The following is a 21,933-nucleotide window of genomic DNA, read 5'->3' as shown; positions in this document are numbered from 1 at the left end:
ATCCCAGCAACAAGCGCATCTAGTGACAGATGCCTTAGTATGCCGGCATGGTTCTAACAAATCGTCGCAGCCAATTAAATCAGGAACGCGTTAGTGATTTACTGCTGAGAAACAATAACTGTTACAAACAAGTGAAAAGTATGACAGGTTACGTCTGTAGATGTTTACTGTTCTTTGTACGCTTTCTTTATAAAGATGGTTGTCTTCTAGATTACAGGGGCAGCACTAATTTAATGTTTTTTGTTAATGAAAGGAAAAATATATCTTCTGTTTGGAAACGAGACTCGTCTTCTGTCCGCTATTGCACTGAAATATCATTTTACTTTACAAGTGCTTTATCAATTTAGCTGTGTCACGTACCCATTCTTGGAAACGTTACTTTTGTATTAAAAGGGAGAGAGACACAGATAAATACATTGTGTGTGTGTGTGTGTGTGTGTGTGTGTGTGTGTGTGTGAGAGAGAGAAAGAGAGAGAGAGAGAGAGAGAGAGAGACAGAGAGGCGTTGGATTTGTACAGTACAGTGCAGCGAGCCGGGACGAGGCGAGGTGAGACGTCAGCGGTGACCGGTCATGCTCGGTTATCCGCGTGTCCGGAATCCGGACAACAGACATGGGGCGAGTACGTGACCGAGCCGAGTCGTGTGGGGCCGGACACGAGCGGCTCGGTCACCCCGCCAACAGGCGAGCCGCGACCGGTCAAACATTGAATTTTGCAGCACTCTAGTACAGACAGACCAACAGACAGATGGGTAAAAATGACAAAAATATTTTTTCGTGTTGTACGATTGCAAATTAACAGTGTGCGGATTTTTTTCCTTTCCTTTTTACTGTGACACCTTTCTTCTTACCGAATTTCATGATTTTGTGTCAAAGAGAAGCACCCTATAGGTCTCGATGATTGAGTTTTCGAGTGTCAGAATATGTTACGTAAATAGTCGTATCTTTTGATTGAAGTGACTTTGAAGCTTAAAATTCTTACACCTCCAAGGGATCATAGGCATTAATATTTAATTTAAATTTGAATTTGATACGCCTACCCGTTCTTGAGAAAAAGAGTTCTTAACAGTCGGAGAGTCAGACAGACATACAGTCAACAAAGCGGATTGAAGTACGGAACCATAAAAAACATATCTCCACTTTTCCGAACGCGTGTTACCTATTATCCGTGGTGGGCTACTTATCATATACTAAGGAAATACAATACAACCAAAAATTTTGACTTGCTGGTGTCGTAAAGTTCAGCATTGGCGGCCCAGCCCTTTAGTGTTAACGCCATCAGTGTAAATAAAAAATGTCTGGAGAAGGTGAAATTTCTACAAAATGGAGAGGATTTATATCGTCTATACGTCGTCAGAAGACCTCAGGATGCAACTGACTAACATAATACATATACTCAGAGAGCAGCTCGCACGAAACAGGTTGGACAGATCCGACAGAATATCATCTCTTATAATCTATTCTATTCGAGAGCGAGCTCCAACGTATTTCTGCTAGAAAACTCGCCTGATCGATGTATCGATGTTAGACAGACCATTTCCATGCGGTAAAATCGTAGAACGCCGCCGCCTTCCCGGAACATGTAGTTATATTATGACAGGCTTCCACGCAGCATCCAACTAGAAACAACCGTCCCAACTGACCACAGTCAAGCCACCAACAGTCGTATTTCTAATTGTTCATTGACTATGGAGACCCAGAAGTTTGTTGTATGGACCAAAGTTTTTGTTGCGTCGCATTCCATCGAATGACCAGCAGAAATGCAGTGCCTGCGAAAGCAGCTTTTCTGGCTTGGAGAAGGCGAGTATGCCGTTGGTATTTCACAAGCGCTGCTGAACAGTACGCGTCCATTGACCCTTATAAGATTTGCCACATTCGCACAGAAATCTATAAACAGTTGTTTTGCGCAACTGTCAGTCGTCACTGATCGATCCCAGAAGCGTCGATGTTTGGTGGGTGACGATAGATTACTTTAGCCATTTGTTTTCGAGATACTCCGCTTATTTTTACGGAAACATTTCTGATACATCAGGTGTTTGGGAATTCCCGTTACAGACTTCTAGGACTTTCAGAGGGGACTGAATACGTTCTGAAGAGGAACCCATGTCCGGAAACGTACCGTTTGCGTCCTATGGCGACTTCAGTTCATATTTTTAACCCATACACTTCTGATTGGGGAAGTGAATTAGGCGCTATGCAGTACAGTTATTACGAAACAATTGGAAATGAAACAAAACGGAACATCCATTAAGCACTTTAGCATATTTCTTTGAATTAACACTTAAACATTGAGTATTTACATTATTCCAAAATAAAAATGACTTAGTATATTGTATGTACAGGACAGCGACTCTATGTGGCCTCCACCAACGTTGCTATATACATTGTACCTACGAAACGTGTTCTGGCACATCCTCTCCATCCATCCTGGTCTCTCTTCATTTTATAGTGCAGCGGCCAGAAGTCATGCAAGCAGATCTTCCTCTGCCCCTAAAGGAGTCTCGTAAATTAAACTTTAAATACAACCCCACAAGAAGTAGTCCATAGATGTTAAATCCGTCAATAGGGGCTGCCACGCGTTGGCCCACTTCGGCCTTTCCATCTTTTACGGTATCGTCTGTTGAGATGTCTCCAATGCGCAATTGAAAAATGAACTGGTGCATCATCGTGCTGAAATCACAGTTCCTGACGGACTTTCAGTGACAAAGCTTCCAAGAACGAGTCCAGTATGTTTTGTAGGAAGATCAGGTGTGCCGGTCGAGGTAGGATGAGTGGGAGGATGTTGGCCCAGTCACATGATCGTCCAGAATACCTGCCCATATGGTAACACCAAACTGAAATCACTAAACATGTGTGGCACGAAGGTTTTTGTCTGCCTAGACATGATTGTTTCGCAAATTCAGAACACTTTCCCTTGTGAACATGCACTCCCGGAAATTGAAATAAGAACACCGTGAATTCATTGTCCCAGGAAGGGGAAACTTTATTGACACATTCCTGGGGTCAGATACATCACATGATCACACTGACAGAACCACAGGCACATAGACACAGGCAACAGAGCATGCACAATGTCGGCACTAGTACAGTGTATATCCACCTTTCGCAGCAATGCAGGCTGCTATTCTCCCATGGAGACGATCGTAGAGATGCTGGATGTAGTCCTGTGGAACGGCTTGCTATGCCATTTCCACCTGGCGCCTCAGTTGGACCAGCGTTCGTGCTGGACGTGCAGACCGCGTGAGACGACGCTTCATCCAGTCCCAAACATGCTCAATGGGGGACAGATCCGGAGATCTTGTTGGCCAGGGTAGTTGACTTACACCTTCTAGAGCACGTTGGGTGGCACGGGATACATGCGGACGTGCATTGTCCTGTTGGAACAGCAAGTTCCCTTGCCGGTCTAGGAATGGTAGAACGATGGGTTCGATGACGGTTTGGATGTACCGTGCACTATTCAGTGTCCCCTCGACGATCACCAGTGGTGTACGGCCAGTGTAGGAGATCGCTCCCCACACCGTGATGCCGGGTGTTGGCCCTGTGTGCCTCGGTCGTATGCAGTCCTGATTGTGGTGCTCACCTGCACGGCGCCAAACACGCATACGACCATCATTGGCACCAAGGCAGAAGCGACTCTCATCGCTGAAGACGACAGGTCTCCATTCGTCCCTCCATTCACGCCTGTCGCGACACCACTGGAGGCGGGCTGCACGATGTTGGGGCGTGAGCGGAAGACGGCTTAACGGTGTGCGGGACCGTAGCCCAGCTTCATGGAGACGGTTGCGAATGGTCCTCGCCGATACCCCAGGAGCAACAGTGTCCCTAATTTGCTGGGAAGTGGCGGTGCGGTCCCCTACGGCACTGCATAGGATCCTACGGTCTTGGCGTGCATCCGTGCGTCGCTGCGGTCCGGTCCCAGGTCGACGGGCACGTGCACCTTCCGCCGACCACTGTCGACAACATCGATGTACTGTGGAGACCTCACGCCCCACTTGTTGAGCAATTCGGCGGTACGTCCACCCGGCCTCCCGCATGCCCACTATACGCCCTCGCTCAAAGTCCGTCAACTGCACATACGGTTCACGTCCACGCTGTCGCGGCATGCTACCAGTGTTAAAGACTGCGATGGAGCTCCGTATGCCACGGCAAACTGGCTGACACTGACGGCGGCGGTGCACAAATGCTGCGCAGCTAGCGCCATTCGACGGCCAACACCGCGGTTCCTGGTGTGTCCGCTGTGCCGTGCGTGTGATCATTGCTTGTACAGCCCTCTCGCAGTGTCCGGAGCAAGTATGGTGGGTCTGACACACCGGTGTCAATGTGTTCTTTTTTCCATTTCCAGGAGTGTACATTCATCTGTGGACAGCACAGGTGTGTGTCGATGCAGCGGTGCAGGAACCAAGTGAAGTAGGCTACGCGCTGTGGAAAATCTTCTCGACCCACAGCGTGTACCCTTTGTAATTGGTACGGACGTTATTGTTGCTCTAGCAGAACGCCCCAGACAATATTGTGACTAACACCCATTGCATGCCCAATAGTTCGAGTAATCTTTGACGGATTCTTTTCAACGCGATGCCGTACATCTTTTTCAAATTCCTGTGTGCGGCGTTCCCTTGGAACACCACAGTCCTACCTCCTCACGGTGAAAATACCTGTTTCTCGGATCCGCTGCGTAGCTTGGGCAAAACGTTTGAGCGATGGTGTCCTACGTTGCGGAAAACGTTCGTGATACAGCCGGCTAGCAGATCTACCGTTACCTGAGTTGCGCCATGCACAACGAGCATGTCTGTGTAATCTGAAAATGTGTATCGCACCATATTTACTGTATCGGAGTTGTACAGGCATTGAATATGTCTCGTAGCAAGGTAGACGTTAAGTAACATGAGGTGACCCTCTGACGTAGTACACGTATTCCTGTCTACCGAATTTCATACCAGGACAAGCAACTCTGAGACTTCTCTCATTCCCTCAGCAGACGTGTAACGTTACATATCTGAATCGAAACTGTACGTTTCTAGACGTTGGTTTCTGTTCAGAATATTATATACTCGCTCCTACCCACAAGTTCTAGAAGTCTCTAGCGGGAATTTTTGATCATCCTGTGTGACATTTGCTGCACTCGCACAGAATGTTACAGACATGTGTCTTGCGCAACTCTCAATCGTTGTTGGCCGACCGCAGAGACGCCGAGATTTTTGATGGACGCCGAAGGAAAACTTTAGCCGTTCTCTTTTAAATACAGTGCTTATTTTCGTGGAAACGCTTCCAATATATCGGAGGTGTGGTTGCGCCATAACAAGTAAACTTTCTGGCTGAAAGCTCGTATCCCAGTGAGCGCAATGGAAGGAAATTTCCCCAGATAGCGGGCAACATCAAAGTTAATAGTCCATCGGGAGTGCAGTTTAATTCCCTCTCTAGTATCAGATTGTGAGAAGACACTGACTACGTCCCGTGCACCCGCCGTTTTCCTCAAGGGGTCGGTAACCCCTCAGACACTGAAGCATCACGGGCTTGCATACATACAAGGCGTTGCCTTCCCAGATTGCATCGATCACAAAGACGACGACAGACGACAGGGCAAGCGCCACCAGAGGTCCTCCGTGTCAGGGACCTATTTCCTCCACCGTTTCATATGTGTGGAACTGGATCCGTACGAATTTCTCCACTCCTCAGCTATATAGAGTGGCGCAAACCAATACGTCGGCAGTTTGCTCCACCGGAGCTCTGATCAATTCGTGCGCTGGCTATTAGCAGGCCATCATTTACAGCCCCGTCGGAAGCAACCGCAGAGGCACCTTCCACTTCCCAGTGATATCCCGAGACGTACCTGTTGGCCAACCACGACGAACGCTCAGCCTCTGTCGTTGGAGATTATCAGTGTCATAGTCTTCATATCCCACTGCGTTTATTCGCTGTGCGATCCAGGCGTATGCCTGTTAGTGTCTGAGAAGTTGTATTAATTTTACTGAACGTTTTCCCTTTGTTATTAAATCTCTCTACTGTGGAAATAATAAACCGTTGTTTTTTTTTTCTTTACCTCTGCATTCTTATTTCCTGTCGAGCATCTCCCAGATGAACCACTGATTTGTATGTATGCTGGGGAAAGGGGGTGAAAATGTAGAATCTCTGAACGTTTTCTCAGTTCATGTACAACTTTCTTGAGACTAAGAAGCTTCAGGAATCAGCAAGGTTTTAGAAAGCATCGCATATGACATTTTGCAAACTATGGATGAAGGGCGACAGGCAGACACCATATTTCTAGATTTCCGAAAAGCATTTGACACGGAGCCCCATTGCAGGTTGTTAATGAAGGTACGAGCATATCGAATGAGTCCACAGATATGTGAGTGGCTCGAAGATTTTTAAATAATAGATCCAAGTATTTTGTCATCGATGTCGAATGTTCATCAGAGGCAAGGGTATCGTTACAACTGTCCCAGGGAAGAGTGATAGGACCGCAGCTGTTCTCTATATAGGTAAATGGTCTGTCGAGCAGGTTGGGCAGTAATCTGCGGTTCTTTGCTGATAATGACGTGGTGCACAATAAGGTGTCGAAGTTGAGTGACTGTAGGAAAATACAAGACGCCTTATACAAAATTTACAGTGGTGTGATGAAAGGCACCTAGCCCTAAACGTTGAAAAATGTAAGTTGACAAGGATGAGTAGCAAAATCAAACCTGTAATGTTTGGCTTCAGTATCACTAGTGTGCTGTTTGACACAGTCACGTCGTTTAAATATTTAGGCGAACAGTTTCAAAGTGATATGATATGGAACGAGGATGTGAGAACTGTGGTAGGGAAGGCGAATGATGGACTTCGGTTTATTGGGAGAATTTTAGGAAAGAATGGTTCACATGGAAAGAAAACTGCATATTGGAAGCTGGGGCGACCTGATCTTCAGTACTGCTCGAGTGTTTGTGATCCGTATTCCAATTCGACTTGAAGGAAGACATCGAAGCAACTCAGAGGCGGACTGCTAGATTTGTTACCTGTAGGTACGAACAACACACAAGTTTACGGAGATGCTTCGGGGACTTAATTGAGAACCCTGTAGGGAAGGTGACGTTCCTTTCGAGAAACATAATTGAGAAAATTTACATAACCGGTATTTGAACCTCATTGCCGGACGATTCTACCTCCGCCAATGATAATGAAGGTAAGATAGGAGTATTTAGGCTCACACGGAGGCATAAGGAGAGTCGTTATTCCCTCGCTCTATTTGCGTGTGCGACAAGAAAGGAAATGACGAGTAGTGGTACAGGGTAGCCTCCACCACCCACAGTGTGGTATCTTGCTTAGTATCTGTGTAGATGTAGATGTAGATGGCAACACCAACAACAAAGTAATTTAGAAACTATAAAACGACAACGAAATCTAAAATGTAAATTAATAAGGGAATATTTAAACGAAGATAGCCTTCACTGCCAGTTGCTGAATCACAGAAATTACATATAGAAGTAGTACTGAAATGGAACTACACAAGCTGAACTGAGAACATATCGGAGAGAGAAATAATGGGAAACAGGTTTGGAGAAGAAATTATGGGCAGACTCACATGAAGCTTATCGCTTGGCTGACGCTGCTGCATTCTCGTTGTATCGCGAAATGCTATCGGTCGCTGAATGACCGAAAAGGCGATAGAGCCGTAGCGACATTACTAAATTCTGTCGAATGTAATGACCACTTAAACGTACTAAATTCTGTCGCATGTAATGACCAGTTAAACTTTACCGCAATATAGCGGTGAGTACCTATAGCAAAGCCGCAGTTGGGGGCGAGACAGCAGATGCTGTTCCTCCATAGAAGATCTTGTAGAATGGGTAGTGTTGTGGCGGTGAGTGGTTTTTGTTAACTGGCCGATACTCTATTCTGGTATACAGACGCCTTCAGAAAATAAGTCTGGTACCAACCAGCTGGGCGGGCCAACGGTTAGTTCTGACCTGTTGTCCCACAGAAATTGACCGCTCCGTTTCTGCCCCAGGAGTGTCCTGTCCTGGCGCCGTTAGAGCCGTCAGAACGGCAGGTTGTCTGTGTCCCTGTGCTTCTCGCTACCAAGAAGGTGCTCCGTCCGAAATTTAATATTTTCAATCACGAAATTCGCCAAAAAGCTTCGTTTTAAGATTTCACAGTACAAGTAAAACAAAACATCTGGAACTTGTTATATTGTAACTATATCACATAAAAATATATATTTTTTCCATTTATCATCCACGAAAAGCATACTAGACGAACACGACTGCAGGCAAACATAAAATGGAAGTTACAGACGTGTTTTAGTACAGGGTGACAATTATTGAACTGTGTGAAACAAAACCGTCATGACTTCTCAACAGTTTGTATTAGGACGTTTAAACTGTACGATTGGCCGCGGGGCATGATGGCAATTAGTATGCGCATGTATAGTTTGGTTTAGCTACGAAGCCCGTTTCATTTGGAGTGGTTCGTCAATAAGCAACATTGGCGGATTTGGGGGACTGAGAATCCTAATTTCACGAACGAGAAGTCTCTTCACCCTCAACTGGTGACTGTGTGCTGTGCGATGTCCAGTCACAAAATAATCGCTGTGATATTCCTTGATGGCAAGGTGACTACCGAAAAGTATGTGAAGGTTTTGGAAAATGATTTCATCCCCATTATCTAAAGTGACCCTGATTTCGATAACACGTGGTTCATGCAAAACGGAACTCGACCACATCGAAGCAGGAGAGTGATTGATGAACTGAAGGAGCACTTTGGGGACCGCATTCTGGCTCTGGGGTAGACCACTGCCATGGACATCGATTGGTCGTCATATTTTCCGGATCCTAACACACGCCACCTCTTTTTATGGGGCTACATTAGAGACTAGGTATACAGCAATAACCTCAAAACTATTGCTGAACTGAAAACAGCCATTGAGGAAGTCATCGACAGCATCGATATTCCGACACTTCAGGCGGGTCATGCAGAATTTCGCTATTCGTCTACGCCACATCATCGCTAATGATGACAGGCATATCAAACATGTCATAACCTAAATATGTTGAATAATGTGTGTGCACGCCGTAGTTTGTAGCTAGTTTACCTTTTTCTCTAAATAGTTCAATAATTGTCACAAATATAAGTAAATAAAAAAATATTTTTTTATATATCCTCTTTCTACATGTGTAAACTTAAGTCCGCTGCTCGTTTGTTTTTGTACGTCCGAGCCATTCTGAGGAACTACCGAAGAAATTTTGATACGGACTTGCCAAAAATCGTTGAGATTCTGGATTCTCAGGATGAATGAACTGTAACGGTTATTTCAGAAATAAGTATAGAATTTTTGTCTGATGATAGGCAGGATATAGGCAATCATTTTGCGTTTACAAGCATGGGGTCGTTGATGCATATTTACGACGGTAGGCGACCTCAAAAAGTCATCGGTTCCTCTAGCGGTCCGATAACCGGCGGTAAGTATCCGTGAGTCTGGGTGCCGGGGGTCATTTTTTCATCGGTACCTGCGCCCTAACGAGGAATCTGTGTACTAGTCCCCTTTGTCCTCATTCCGTGCTTTGAACTTGACGTGAACTGTCTTTTATGTACCTCGCTTCCACCTCAACGGCCGGCAGCGGTGACCGAGCGGTTCTAGATGCTTCAGTCCGGAACCACGTGGCTGCTACTGTCGCAGACTCGAATCCTGCCTCGGGCATGTGTACTAACTTCACTGGAACATTTCACGTGGAATGAACTTGCAAGACATGCATTTGGCCTTTGGTACTGCAGGAAGTTTGGATGGAGTACGGTGGTACTGCAGGAAGTTTGGGAGGAGTACGGAGTTTGTACGCAGGACATTATACAAACTGACGAATACAAAATTACAGAACATTTGCTGCTGTTTATCGTCGTCGCTGTGAAAGTGGCACATTAGACGGAGATCTCTACGCTCGAGATCGCCCATGGAGTGACGCAATCCAGATTTCGAGGAACAACTACTACAAATATTCGAAACAAGTCAATCAGATGACGTACGCTCCGTCGCTCATTCTCTAAATCCTAGTTCTAGCAGTGTTTGGGGAACTCTACATGATAATTATAGTCGTTCCTACAAGTTGTGTAAGTTGCAAGACCTTCTAACCGCTGATTTTCCAATTTATAACGACTTTGCCATATGATTTTTGCAACAAAGAACGCCAACTCCTGATTTTGTTAATATTGTACTATCTACTGATGAATCGAATTGCACCCACGAAGGGATTTCAACAGTAGCAACTCCAACGTGCGGTCTCGTGGTGAAAAGCCTCGCGGCACGGCTGTTCACTACTTTCAGAAACGATTTAAAGTTAATGTTCGGGCTGGAATCATTCACATCCAAGCAGTGGGGCTTACGTTCTTCCACACAGTTTAACGTGTCATGTTTACAGGGTACTTCCCGCTTTCTCGAAGGTGTACCGCTTCAAATCGGAAGACAAATGTCCATTCAGCATGATGAGGCAAGTCCTCCTTTTACAAACCGAGTGAGAAGATTCTTGGATAGACGATACCCTGAATGATGGATTGGACGTAATGGACGTGTTTACTGGCTTGCAAGATCCCAAGATCACATACCACTTGATTTTTATCTTCGGAGCCACGTGAAGGCTCTTATATGGCAAAATCCTGTAAACACTGTGGAAGAACTCCGAGCTCGAATTACTCTTGCAGCAGGAGACATCCGAAGTCAAGCCAATGAAACATTGCCCAATGTCCACCGTTCAGTTGCTCGACGGACTGAGGTATGCCATCAAGTCAGAGGCGCACGCTTCTAGTATTTAGTGCAATAATCATAACCTACTGTGATGTTTTCTCCAGGCAAAGCCAATGCGCTGTAGCGATGTCTAGCGCACTAACTATGAGTCGGAAACCTCATATTCGCATACTTAAAATGATTGCCTATATTCAGTCGATAATCCCACAAAAATTCTGTATTTCTTCCGAAACACGAGGTATATGTACATAATTAAGTTTGTGGGGAGTTCTCAGCACATCAGTCTGACATTCAATTGGCCAATTTTTCTTCATCTCTCTCGTTTCCATTTAAATGCTTCTTATAAATTATATTAGAACAAATAAGCCCTCGGTCACAAATATTAAGTCAAAATTGACCAGGTTTCGATGCTACTATGAGCGTCGTCTTCAGAATTAAACTAACTGTTCTAAAACATAACAGGTATATAAGACATTAATAAACTAAAGTGTGTACTGACTGGAAAGAAATGCAGTACTTACTAGTCACATTCTAAAAAATTTAAGGTGGAAAGGCGACGTCATGAAAAGTTGTAAGTAAGATAACATGGCGAGCAGCTAAGGGCTGCTCGTACCTGAGTGAACACGGGTTGCAACAAAACTGAAGTGCCCACGTTAGAAAGTGTGGGCAAGTAGACATGGTGTTGCTACGAGCGCCACCTAGTAGCCGCAGAAACAACTAGGCTACTGTACATTCAAAATTAGACACATGAAATTGTAATGAAGCTGATTCAGGCACAACGTAAGCAAATAATAAGAAGTAGTTACATATTTATCTGCTTTAAACAGAGATACATTTTGTAACGTAAAAAAACGTCAGTTATGACATACAGGAAAACAGCAAAAACGTAACATTTCGGTAAATTGCATGAGGAAATCTGAATCAAAGATCAAGCAACGACTTTATACAGTCGAAAAAGTTTTTATTTCGCAGCTGCAGCTGTTCGTTGAGAATGTGGCCATCATGACGAGATAAATGTTTGAACATCTCAAATTCCTCTAAAACATCTAACCTACACCCCTTCTTTTCGTTATGCAGTACACACTTTAGTTTATTAATGCCTTATATACCTATTATTTTTTAGAACATTTAGTTTAATTCTGAAGACGACGCTCATAGTAGCGTCGAAACCTGGTCAACTTTGACTTAATATTTGTGACCGAGGGCTTATTTGTTCTAATATAATAAGCACGGAGGCTTTCAGACAGTCGTTCTTCCCGCGAACCATACGCGACTGGAACAGGAAAGGGAGGTAATGACAGTGGCACGTAAAGTGCCCTCCGCCACACACCGTTGGGTGGCTTGCGGAGTATCAATGTAGATGTAGATGTAGATGTAGATGACACGGTCACTGAACCTTAGCAGCTATGTTCAAAGTTTTGTGCTTCTTATAAATTTTATATTCTCTTGTATAGAGTTTAGATCTAGCAAAAAACTGCCACAGACTGTCCATGCGGCCAAACGATGAAAAGATCGTCGATGTATCACCAAAAATTTTAGAGAAAAGAGAACGGTCACATCACGTACTGTCGTGTTAAACAAACGTTGACTGCCAATTGTCCCCAGTGTCCTAAGCGCGGATCCATTTTATTCTGGGTCTAATACTCATTGTGTCTGAAGCAGAATTCTTTCATACGAGTACTGAAAGTTTTACCCGCCACCAGCTTCGATATGTACGTGTGGTGTGACGCGTGTTTTCCTGCCTCTTTGCAGTGCCGCCCGAGAAGGACCTGGAGGTTGTGCAGACGAGGCACAAGGAGGGCGCCGTCAACGTCAGCTGCCGCGCGGAGGGCGTCTTCCCCGAGCCGTCGCTCACCATCACACACGACAGGTAAGGCCGCCGCCCCCGCCGCCACAGCAACCAGTGCCTGTCTACCTACCCCCTGTGACTAAATCTGAGTCGGCGGAGCTGTGCGTAGTTTATAAAGACGTTCCTGCTGTATAACACTTCTATGTGCTAACCACATAGTTAAGTCACCAGTTACAACAACTAACCACAGCCTTCATTGTTTAAAGCACTGAACTACATTGCGTAAAAAAAAGCTTCAAACGACTGCTTGCTTTATAACTTTATAAGTGAGTTAATGTGTTAAATATGTATCGTCTACCATGTAAAACTTTGTGGTTAAGGACACAAGACGTTAATTATGTTGATTTTATTATTTCCGGATTATTCACCTATGGACTAATGAAAAAATCAAAACCAAAACCTGTGCCGTACGATGCTATAGATTTCTACAGGGAGTATAAAAAAGGACTTTACAACTTTAAAAAATTCATATAAATTTATTGAAAGAAGATATAGAGCTGAGTTTAGTGATGTTTTGCAGGGAATACATCAAATTCTTTAACCTTACACTAATGATATTGTAAGTGCCTTCCATTGGTTATCCTGCACACATCGTATCGGAAGTCAATTTCTTCTCAAACTCGTTGTAGCATTTCGGGTGTAATTTGCTTAGTGCCGGCATAAATTATAGCTCAAAGTTTAGTTAGAGAAGACGGGACAGGAGGTACAAACACGATATCCTTGATGAAACCAAATTTTAAAAAAATCGAGTGGTGTCTGGTCTGGGGAACGTGGGGGCCATGCAATTGGCGCATCACGACCATTCCATTGACCTCGAAAGCGGTCACTCAGGAAAACACGGACGTCAGCCATAGTGTGGTGGTGCGCCATCTTGCATGAAGTAAACATTTCGTTATACGTAATCCCCATTGAACTGTGATATCAAAAATTGTTGTAACACTTCCAGGTACAGTATCTTGTTGATGAGTGTCTCACGGAAAAAAAGGGCCGTACACTTTGTTCTTGCTCAATGGACAAAAAACGTTCTGTGTAGGGCTATCACGAACAAGTTGCAGTGTTTGATGTGGATTTTGACTGCCCCAAATCCTACAGTTTTGTGTGTTAACCTTACCACTTAAGTGAAAAGTAGTCTAGTCAGAAAGGACGATTTTGTCCAAGAAATGTTCACCCTCGTGTAATCGATTTAACATACCTGCACAGAAGTTCTTGCGAGCAATTTTATTAGTGTTTTTTGTTGCTTGTACCATCGTCAATCTCTTCGGTTTCAAATGCAAACGGTTTCTCAACACACAGCAAACAGTCGTATGTGGGAATTGCCGTTCGCGAGATGCACGTCGGTTCGATTTCGTAGGGCTGTTGACAAAACGTTGTCTCACTCTATCAACGACGTCATCAGATGTGCTTGTACGACATGATGATTTTCCATGTATTACCGAGCACTCTGTTTCTACAAAACATTGATGCCGCTCATAAATTTAGGCCCACTAGGAGGATCTTTAGCGTATTTGGCACGGAAATTACGCTGAACAGTTGTCGCCGACTTCGATTCTTCAAACCAAAACACACAGCTAGAACGCCCGGGTCCAGTGAAGGCAGTTATGTTTAACGTAACTGCCGCTAGCGCTCCTTACTAGCTCCTTATTAGCGAAATATGTGAGACAAAACATGATGTATTTTCCTACAAACTGACACTAAAACAACCTGTATACGCACTATGAACTAATTTATATGAATTTTCAAAATTGTGATCTCCTTTTAGAAACACAGTGTACGTATCGTCATTGGTACATATGGTGCTGTCCACAAAATGGGTTGGGGACAGAGTTAGTACTGAAGCAATAATCCACTAGCAGAAGAAAGAAATGCAATAACCTCATGGAAAAGGTCATTTTATTGACAGATGAGGTAACATTTCACCATTGTAGGAGCATACGAACAATTCACAGCAAAGACATATGACACAGTGAAGAGTACCCACACAATCGCGTCAGTTCACAGTGTACTTGACCTCTAGTGGCAATGAAGGCGTGTCTTCTCCCATGAAAACGATAATAAATGTGCCGAATGGCATCTTGAGATAGATTATCACAAGAATTCTGTACCTGTTATTGCTATTCGGCAATAAATCTTCCAGGCCCTGCAGTACAAATATTTTCTCACTTCATCTTATCCTACACGTGTTCAGATGGCGAGAGATCTGGTGATCTTTTTGGCCAGGGCAGTTTTTGTACACCACAAAGAGCACGTTGTGTCGCTACAGCCGTCTGCAATCGTGCATTGTCATGCTGAAAAAACACATCTTCTTCATGCACAAGAAATAGCAGCAGCACGGGAATAACAGCCTGTGTAGTGCAGCGGGCGCTGGTTACTGTACTGTGCAGAAACGCCAAATGTGGCTGCGAGTCGTAACTGATGCCTTATGCCTTCCCTCTCCTCCCCACCCCCTCCTGCCGACACACGCACATACACATACACCGGAAAGATTGGGAATGGCCGTTAGTCTCACACCGAATGCACTTTGAAGCAGGCAGCTGAGAACTTCTACGCCATACACGTATACGTCCCCCACTCGCATACAGACAGAACCTGCCATCACTAAAGACAACAATGCACCATTCCACTCTCCAGTCAACCCTTTCACGAGATGCTTAGTTGTGTCACTGTGCCAGTGGCACACTGCCTAGACACACCTGTGATCTTAGTTCTGCTGCTAGGAAACGTTTCCCAGTGTTCCTGATGACACAGCCGGTGTAACACGTGCCCGAATTTCGTCCCGGGATGATATTTGGTCCGCTACCACTCGTTACAAGTGCTTCATTATATCACGGGCGTCCAGAATAGTGTTTACAGCTGTGAGAATATTCCACAGATCACTGCTGAAAGCAGCGTCACACCGTGAAAATGTTGAGCCCAACATGTGCAGCAACCAGTCGATTCGGCCATTCTCATCCCGTAGTCGCAAGAAAGCAACACCCTTCAAAAGGCTGAATCTGTTCAACAGCGGTACATACTCGTCGTTTGGGCATGGTTTTGCCCTAGGAAGGACGTTGCAAACACTGTTCAAATAATAAATCCGTACAGTTACTGCCTGCAGAGTCAAAACAGAAAGGAAAGGGACAGGCGTCCTGAGCGTCATCTGATCACCAATGAGGGTGACAAACGAATCACCTACTCCGTAGCCACGCCTTTTCTCTAAATTACTTTCTGGACTGTAAGTGAGGAATAAAGGGAAAATTTTTAAATTATGTTTCAAGTTTATTGAAGTCGTTAAGGGCTCTCGTTCTCAATCAGTGGATGAATTTTGTCTAGATAATTTAAGCGCTGTGGGATACGCTGCATCAAGACACTTCCCAACTTTAATACTTTAGTTATTATGTTAAATCTGTAACGTTAGAAAGCACCTCTTAACGAACTGATTCTGATAGCGATTTAATTAAAAAATTCGGACAATAATAATATGAAATACTGAAAATCTTATTTTAATGCCCTTGGAAGCCGTCATTTATCCAACCCGGAACTGATTTGATAATATAGATACTTCAACGAACGACCTACTGGTGTTCAAAACACAGTCTTCATCCATCTAAGTATTCAGTGAACAACTGTCTTCTCCAAAGAGGGCTACGAAGGAAATTCTTTTATTGTATTTCTCAGCCTCGCTTCCGACTTCTTAACGATTTCTCATCAACTCCATCGTTAAGAGACAAATTATTTTTCGAAGCGTTTAATGACCTGAAGTCTCTTCTCATGGGTTTTGTATTTTTACTTTGCTCCTGATTCTTTCTTCTGGAGACTCACACTTATTTAAACGTCGCTTGGTATAACAGTTCTTTCATACTAGAGGTTTAGTGTACGCCCGTAGGCAGTTGGCCACTAGCGTAACGCGTCTGTAAGCGAGCGTTATTTAAGCCGCTTCTAGTGTCTGACTGGTTTACCTACACCAGTACTCACGTAATTTTTTTCTAGTCTTAACTCCGGGAACGGTATTTTCAAAATCAGTTTTACTTTGCGAACATTTTTAATCGCATATTTTACTATTTAATCGTTACCATCATCATACTATTGTGATGTTACCTGTTGTCTTCAGTTTTAACAATGACAGCTCGTTCAGTTGTACACATATCAAAAAACGGTTTGCATCACCTCGTTTCCGAGAGTTCCGGGACCTGTTGAGAAAATTGGAGTAGAGATCAACATAAATATCATTTCCGCCCTTTTTATTGCTCATGAAAACCGCACATTGTATGTTGTACAGCAATACAGTAAGATCTTCAGAGGTGGTGGTAACTCAAATACTCGTCGCGGCATTCTATCTACAAGTTCACCAAGGCACTGTTGGTCCAGATTGCCCCACTCCGCGACGGCGATTCGGAGTAGATCCCTCAGAGTGGTTGTTGGGTCACGTCGTCCATAAACTGACCTGTTCAATCCATCCCAGGCATGTTGGATTGGGTTCATGTGTGGAGAACATGTTGGCCATTCTAGTCGAGCGATGTCGTTATCCTAAAGGAAGTCACTCACAACATGTGCACGAAGGGGGCGTGAATTGTCGTCCATGAAGGCCAACGCCTCCCCAATATGCTGCCGAAATGGTTGCAGTATCGGTCGGAGGATGGCATTCACATATCGTATAGCCTCGTCGGCTTCTTCCATGACCACCAGCGGCGTACGTCGGCCCCACATAACGCCACCCCAAAATAGCAGGGAACCTCCACCTTGCTACACTCGCTGGACAGTGTGTTTAACACGTCCAGCCTGACTGGGTTGCCTCCAAAGTCTCCGACGATTGTCTGGTTTAAGGCATATGCGACGCTCATCGGTGAAAACGTGATGACAATTCTTGGCGGTCCATTGGGCATGTTGTTGGACCCATCTGTACCTCGCTGCATGGTTAAGTGGTTGCAAAGCTGGAGCTCACCATGGACGTCGGGAGTGAAGTTGCGCATCATGCAGCCTATTGCGCACAGTTTGAGTCATAACACGATGTCTCCTGCAGCTTCACGAAAAGCATTTTTCGACATGGTGGCGTTCCTCAGAGGCATAATCCATAAGTAGCGGCTATCCACCGCTGTGGTAGCCCTTGGCAGCCTGGGCGAAGCATGTCATCGACAGTTCGTGTCTCTCTGCATCTCCTCAATGTCAGAACAACATTACGAGGGCAGTTCAATAAGTAATGCAACACATTTTTTTTCTGAAACAGGGGTTGTTTTACTCAGCATTGAAATACACCAGGTTATTCCCCAATCTTTTAGCTACACAACACTATTTTTCAACGTAATCTCCATTCAATGCTACGGCCTTACGCCACCTTGAAATGAGGGCCTGTATGCCTGCACGGTACCATTCCACTGGTCGATGTCGGAGCCAACATCGTACTGCATCAATAACTTCTTCATCATCCGCGTAGTGCCTCCCACGGATTGCGTCCTTCATTGGGCCAAACATATGGAAATCCGACGGTGCGAGATCGGGGCTGTAGGGTGCATGAGGAAGAACAGTCCACTGAAGTTTTGTGAGCTCCTCTCGGGTGCGAAGACTTGTGTGAGGTCTTGCGTTGTCATGAAGAAGGAGAAGTTCGTTCAGATTTTTGTGCCTACGAACACGCTGAAGTCGTTTCTTCAATTTCTGAAGAGTAGCACAATACACTTCAGAGTTGATCGTTTGACCATGGGGAAGGACATCGAACAGAATAACCCCTTCAGCGTCCCAGAAGACTGTAACCATGACTTTACCGGCTGAGGGTATGCCTTTAAACTTTTTCTTGGTAGGGGAGTGGGTGTGGGGCCACTCCATTGATTGCCGTTTTGTTTCAGGTTCGAAGTGATGAACCCATGTTTCATCGCCTGTAACAATCTTTGACAAGAAATTGTAACCCTCAGCCACATGACGAGCAAGCAATTCCGCACAGATGGTTCTCCTTTGCTCTTTATGGTGTTCGGTTAGACAACGAGGGACCCAGTGGGAACAAACCTTTGAATATCCCAACTGGTGAACAATTGTGACAGCACTACCAACAGAGATGTCAAGTTGAGCACTGAGTTGTTTGATGGTGATCCGTCGATCATCTCGAACGAGTGTGTTCGCACGCTCCGCCATTGCAGGAGTCACAGCTGTGCACGGCCGGCCCGCACGCGGGAGATCAGACAGTCTTGCTTGACCTTGCGGCGATGATGACACACGCTTTGCCCAACGACTCACCGTGCTTTTGTCCACTGCCAGATCACCGTAGACATTCTGCAAGCGCCTATGAATATCTGAGATGCCTTGGTTTTCCGCCAAAAGAAACTCGATCACTGCCCGTTGTTTGCAACGCACATCCGTTACAGACGCCATTTTAACAGCTCCGTACAGCGCTGCCACCTGTCAGAAGTCAATGAAACTGTACGAGACGAAGCGGGAATGTTTGAAAATATTCCACAAGAAATTTCCGGTTTTTTCAACCAAAATTGGCCGAGAAAAAAAGTGTGTTGCATTACTTATTGAACTGCCCTCGAACATTGGTTCACTCCGAGACGCCTGAACACTTCTCTTGTTGAAAGTCCTTCCTGGCACAAAGTAACAATGCGGACGCGATCCAACCACGGTATTAACCGTCTAGGCATGGTTGAATTACAGACCACACGCGCTGTGTACCTCGTTCGTGGTGGAATGACTGGAACTGATCGGCTGTCGGACCCCATCTGTCTAATAGACGCTGTTCATGCATGGTTGTTTACATCTTTCGGCTGGTTTAGTGTCATCTCTGAACTGTCAAAGTGGCTGTGTCTGTGATACAACATCCACAGTCAACGTCTATCTTCGGGAGTTCTGGGTACCAGGGTGATGCAAAACTTTTTTGATGTGTGTATTACTAAATAATGTGTTACTAAATAATGTACTCAAGTGCATGTATATATCCATAGAAGCTATGCCGATAATACAAATCAATCATTCCAGTATGTTACCCCCATTTTATTTATCTTTCATCAGATGACCTAATGACTCCTTAAAATGTAGGAAGAGATAATAACACCACTTTTGTGACGCGAGTCTGAAAACTGAAATAAAAAATGTAGTCCTCAACACGCTGACTGTGGATAAAAATATGGAAACGCTGCAGAAATCCACGGTTGACATTAATACAGGTTAATTTGACGACGAACGGCACCTGTGCTATGTCATCAACACCTTGCAAGTGTGAGCTGTGTAGGTGTGAGTGGATTATATCGGAGCTAAGTCGAATCGAACGTGTGCACATTGTTGGTGTTCGTGTGATGGTTGCTTCCGCAATAAAGGTAGCCGATGTGTTTGTTGTTTCGAGAGGCATCATACAGGAAAAGCGAAAAAACATCATCCGCTAAGTTACAATGGCGAGTAAAGTGTGTGTTGAATGATCGTGACAGACGGTCACTGAAGAGGACAGTGGGGAGAATAACAGAGCAGCTGCTGCAAAAGTCATTGCAGAACTAAATGACGCACTCGTGAACCCTGTCGCCGCCACAACAACACGAAGGCAGCTCGATAGGGAGAGAATTGCAGGGCGAGCTCCAATTGCAAAATTCCACGTCAGTGACGCAAATACCTTTACAGGAAAATGTGGTGCAGAAATAATGAAACCTGGATGAGAGGGCAATGGAAGAAATTAATTTGGCCGGATGAGTCTTGTTCCTCACTGTTTCCGACTTGTGACTGAATATGCGTCCAAAGAGTGAAACATGGCGACGGTTCGGTAATAATTTGGGCAGCCATATCATGGTATTCCATGGGCTCCACGGGTACTGCGCAAGGTTGTATTACCGCCAGGGGTTATATTACCATTTTGGGTGATTAGGTCCATACCATGGTACAACGTTTGTTCCCCAATGAGATGAGTCATATTGCAATACGACAGAGTCCCGCCGGCCGCCGGTGGCCGTGCGGTTCTAGGCGCTTCAGTCTGGAACCGCGCGACCGCTACGGCCTCAGGTTCGAATCCTGCCTCGGGCATGGATTTTTGTGATATCCTTAGGTTAGTTAGGTTTCAGTAGTTCTACGTTCTAGGTGACTGATCACCTGAGATGTTAAGTCCCATAGTGCTCAGAGCCATTTGAACCATTTGAACAGAGTCCCTGTACGCACAGTTAACACCATCCGGGACTGGTTTTGTGAGGATGAATAATCGTACCACCTCTGGTCGCCACACTCAGCGTATCCTAGTATCATTGAGCATTTATGATCTACTTTTGAGAGAGACATGCCAGATCGCTATCCACCTCAATCATCGTTATCTGGAATTGCCATTATTTTAAAGAAGAATGATGTAAGATGCTCTTGAAATTCATGACGGGCTTGTCATAGTCGGTCTAGAGACTGTTTAGAATGCCAACGGACATCATATACCGTATTAAGCATAGTAATGTGTTACGTTTCCGGTATTTTTATATTTTTACCCACCCCCTGTATTTACGTTCTGTATGAGCTCTAAGGATCTTATTCTGGACTGTCTTTTAATGTCTCTGACGAACTTACCTAAATGCCACGAAAACGTCAAAAACTACATACTATTAGCCAAGTTTTTAATTCTGACTAGCAGGAGAAAACTACATGATGTGATATCTGTGAAGTGGTGTGCGTGCAAGAGAACAGGCATACGATTTTTGCCATGATACTCGCGAAATGACCGTACTGAGAGGGCAGGGACGTGCTCGTCATGGAGGGACAGCGAGCTACCTGTGGTCACATCTTTCCAATTTCATTGTACAAAATTTTCAAAATGCTTGCATAATAATAACAATACTTGTCTGTTTAACTTTGAGGTAAACATTATAATGTACAGTTCTACTGACAGTAAAAAACAGTTAAGGACCGCACTCTGCTTTTGGATTGAGACTGACGTGCATGTTTTGGGATGTAGTTGCTCTGAAAACCCACTGATGTGCTTGTACGTTTGTCTCAGTACCGTACCTATAAATCTAACACTCGTCACCCATGCCGATCTTTTGTTGTAATATTCCATTACCATCAACTTGTTCAAGAAATTCCTACCAAACGTTCACTTCGATGTTTCTTCTGTTATTCGCTAATCAGACGAGAAAGAAACTGTACTGCAGCTCAACACGTTGTATTTTGAGGCTATATTCTCACGATACGTGCCAGAGGTGATTCTGACGTCGTCTTCAAATTGCATGGCACGTAAACAATGTACACAGCACCTGCCACATCTTTGATTTTTCACCACGAGGTGATATGTAAGGCCTTCTCTTTGTGGATGATCTTCAGCTGAACCATTGCCACAATTATTAGCCCTGCGGTCTTGGTAAATTATGATCTCTGTAAAACTGCTCCATACGTTCAGACATTCCGTAAATGCTTTCTCAGTTTTCACGCTACATTACACGGTTTGTTGTTACTGCATAAATCACG

The 21,933-nt window shown here is 44.7% G+C and overlaps 1 protein-coding gene across 4 annotated transcripts in view; it reads left to right on the top strand.

The window, feature by feature from the left end:
* LOC126483740 (hemicentin-1-like) overlaps positions 1-21,933 on the top strand; it is a 1,186,523-nt gene that overhangs the window by 644,250 nt on the left and 520,340 nt on the right. For all 4 annotated transcript variants that reach the window (XM_050106870.1, XM_050106872.1, XM_050106873.1 and 1 more), the window contains exon 3: positions 12,456-12,573. In XM_050106870.1, the coding sequence (XP_049962827.1) occupies positions 12,456-12,573 (118 nt within the window). The remainder of the gene's footprint in view (positions 1-12,455; positions 12,574-21,933) is intronic.

The sequence above is a fragment of the Schistocerca serialis genome, chromosome 6 (genome assembly GCF_023864345.2).
Source record: "Schistocerca serialis cubense isolate TAMUIC-IGC-003099 chromosome 6, iqSchSeri2.2, whole genome shotgun sequence".
Taxonomy (NCBI): Eukaryota; Metazoa; Arthropoda; class Insecta; order Orthoptera; family Acrididae; genus Schistocerca; species Schistocerca serialis.
Note: the sequence above shows the minus strand (reverse complement) of the source record. Positions and strands in the feature narration are given on the sequence as shown.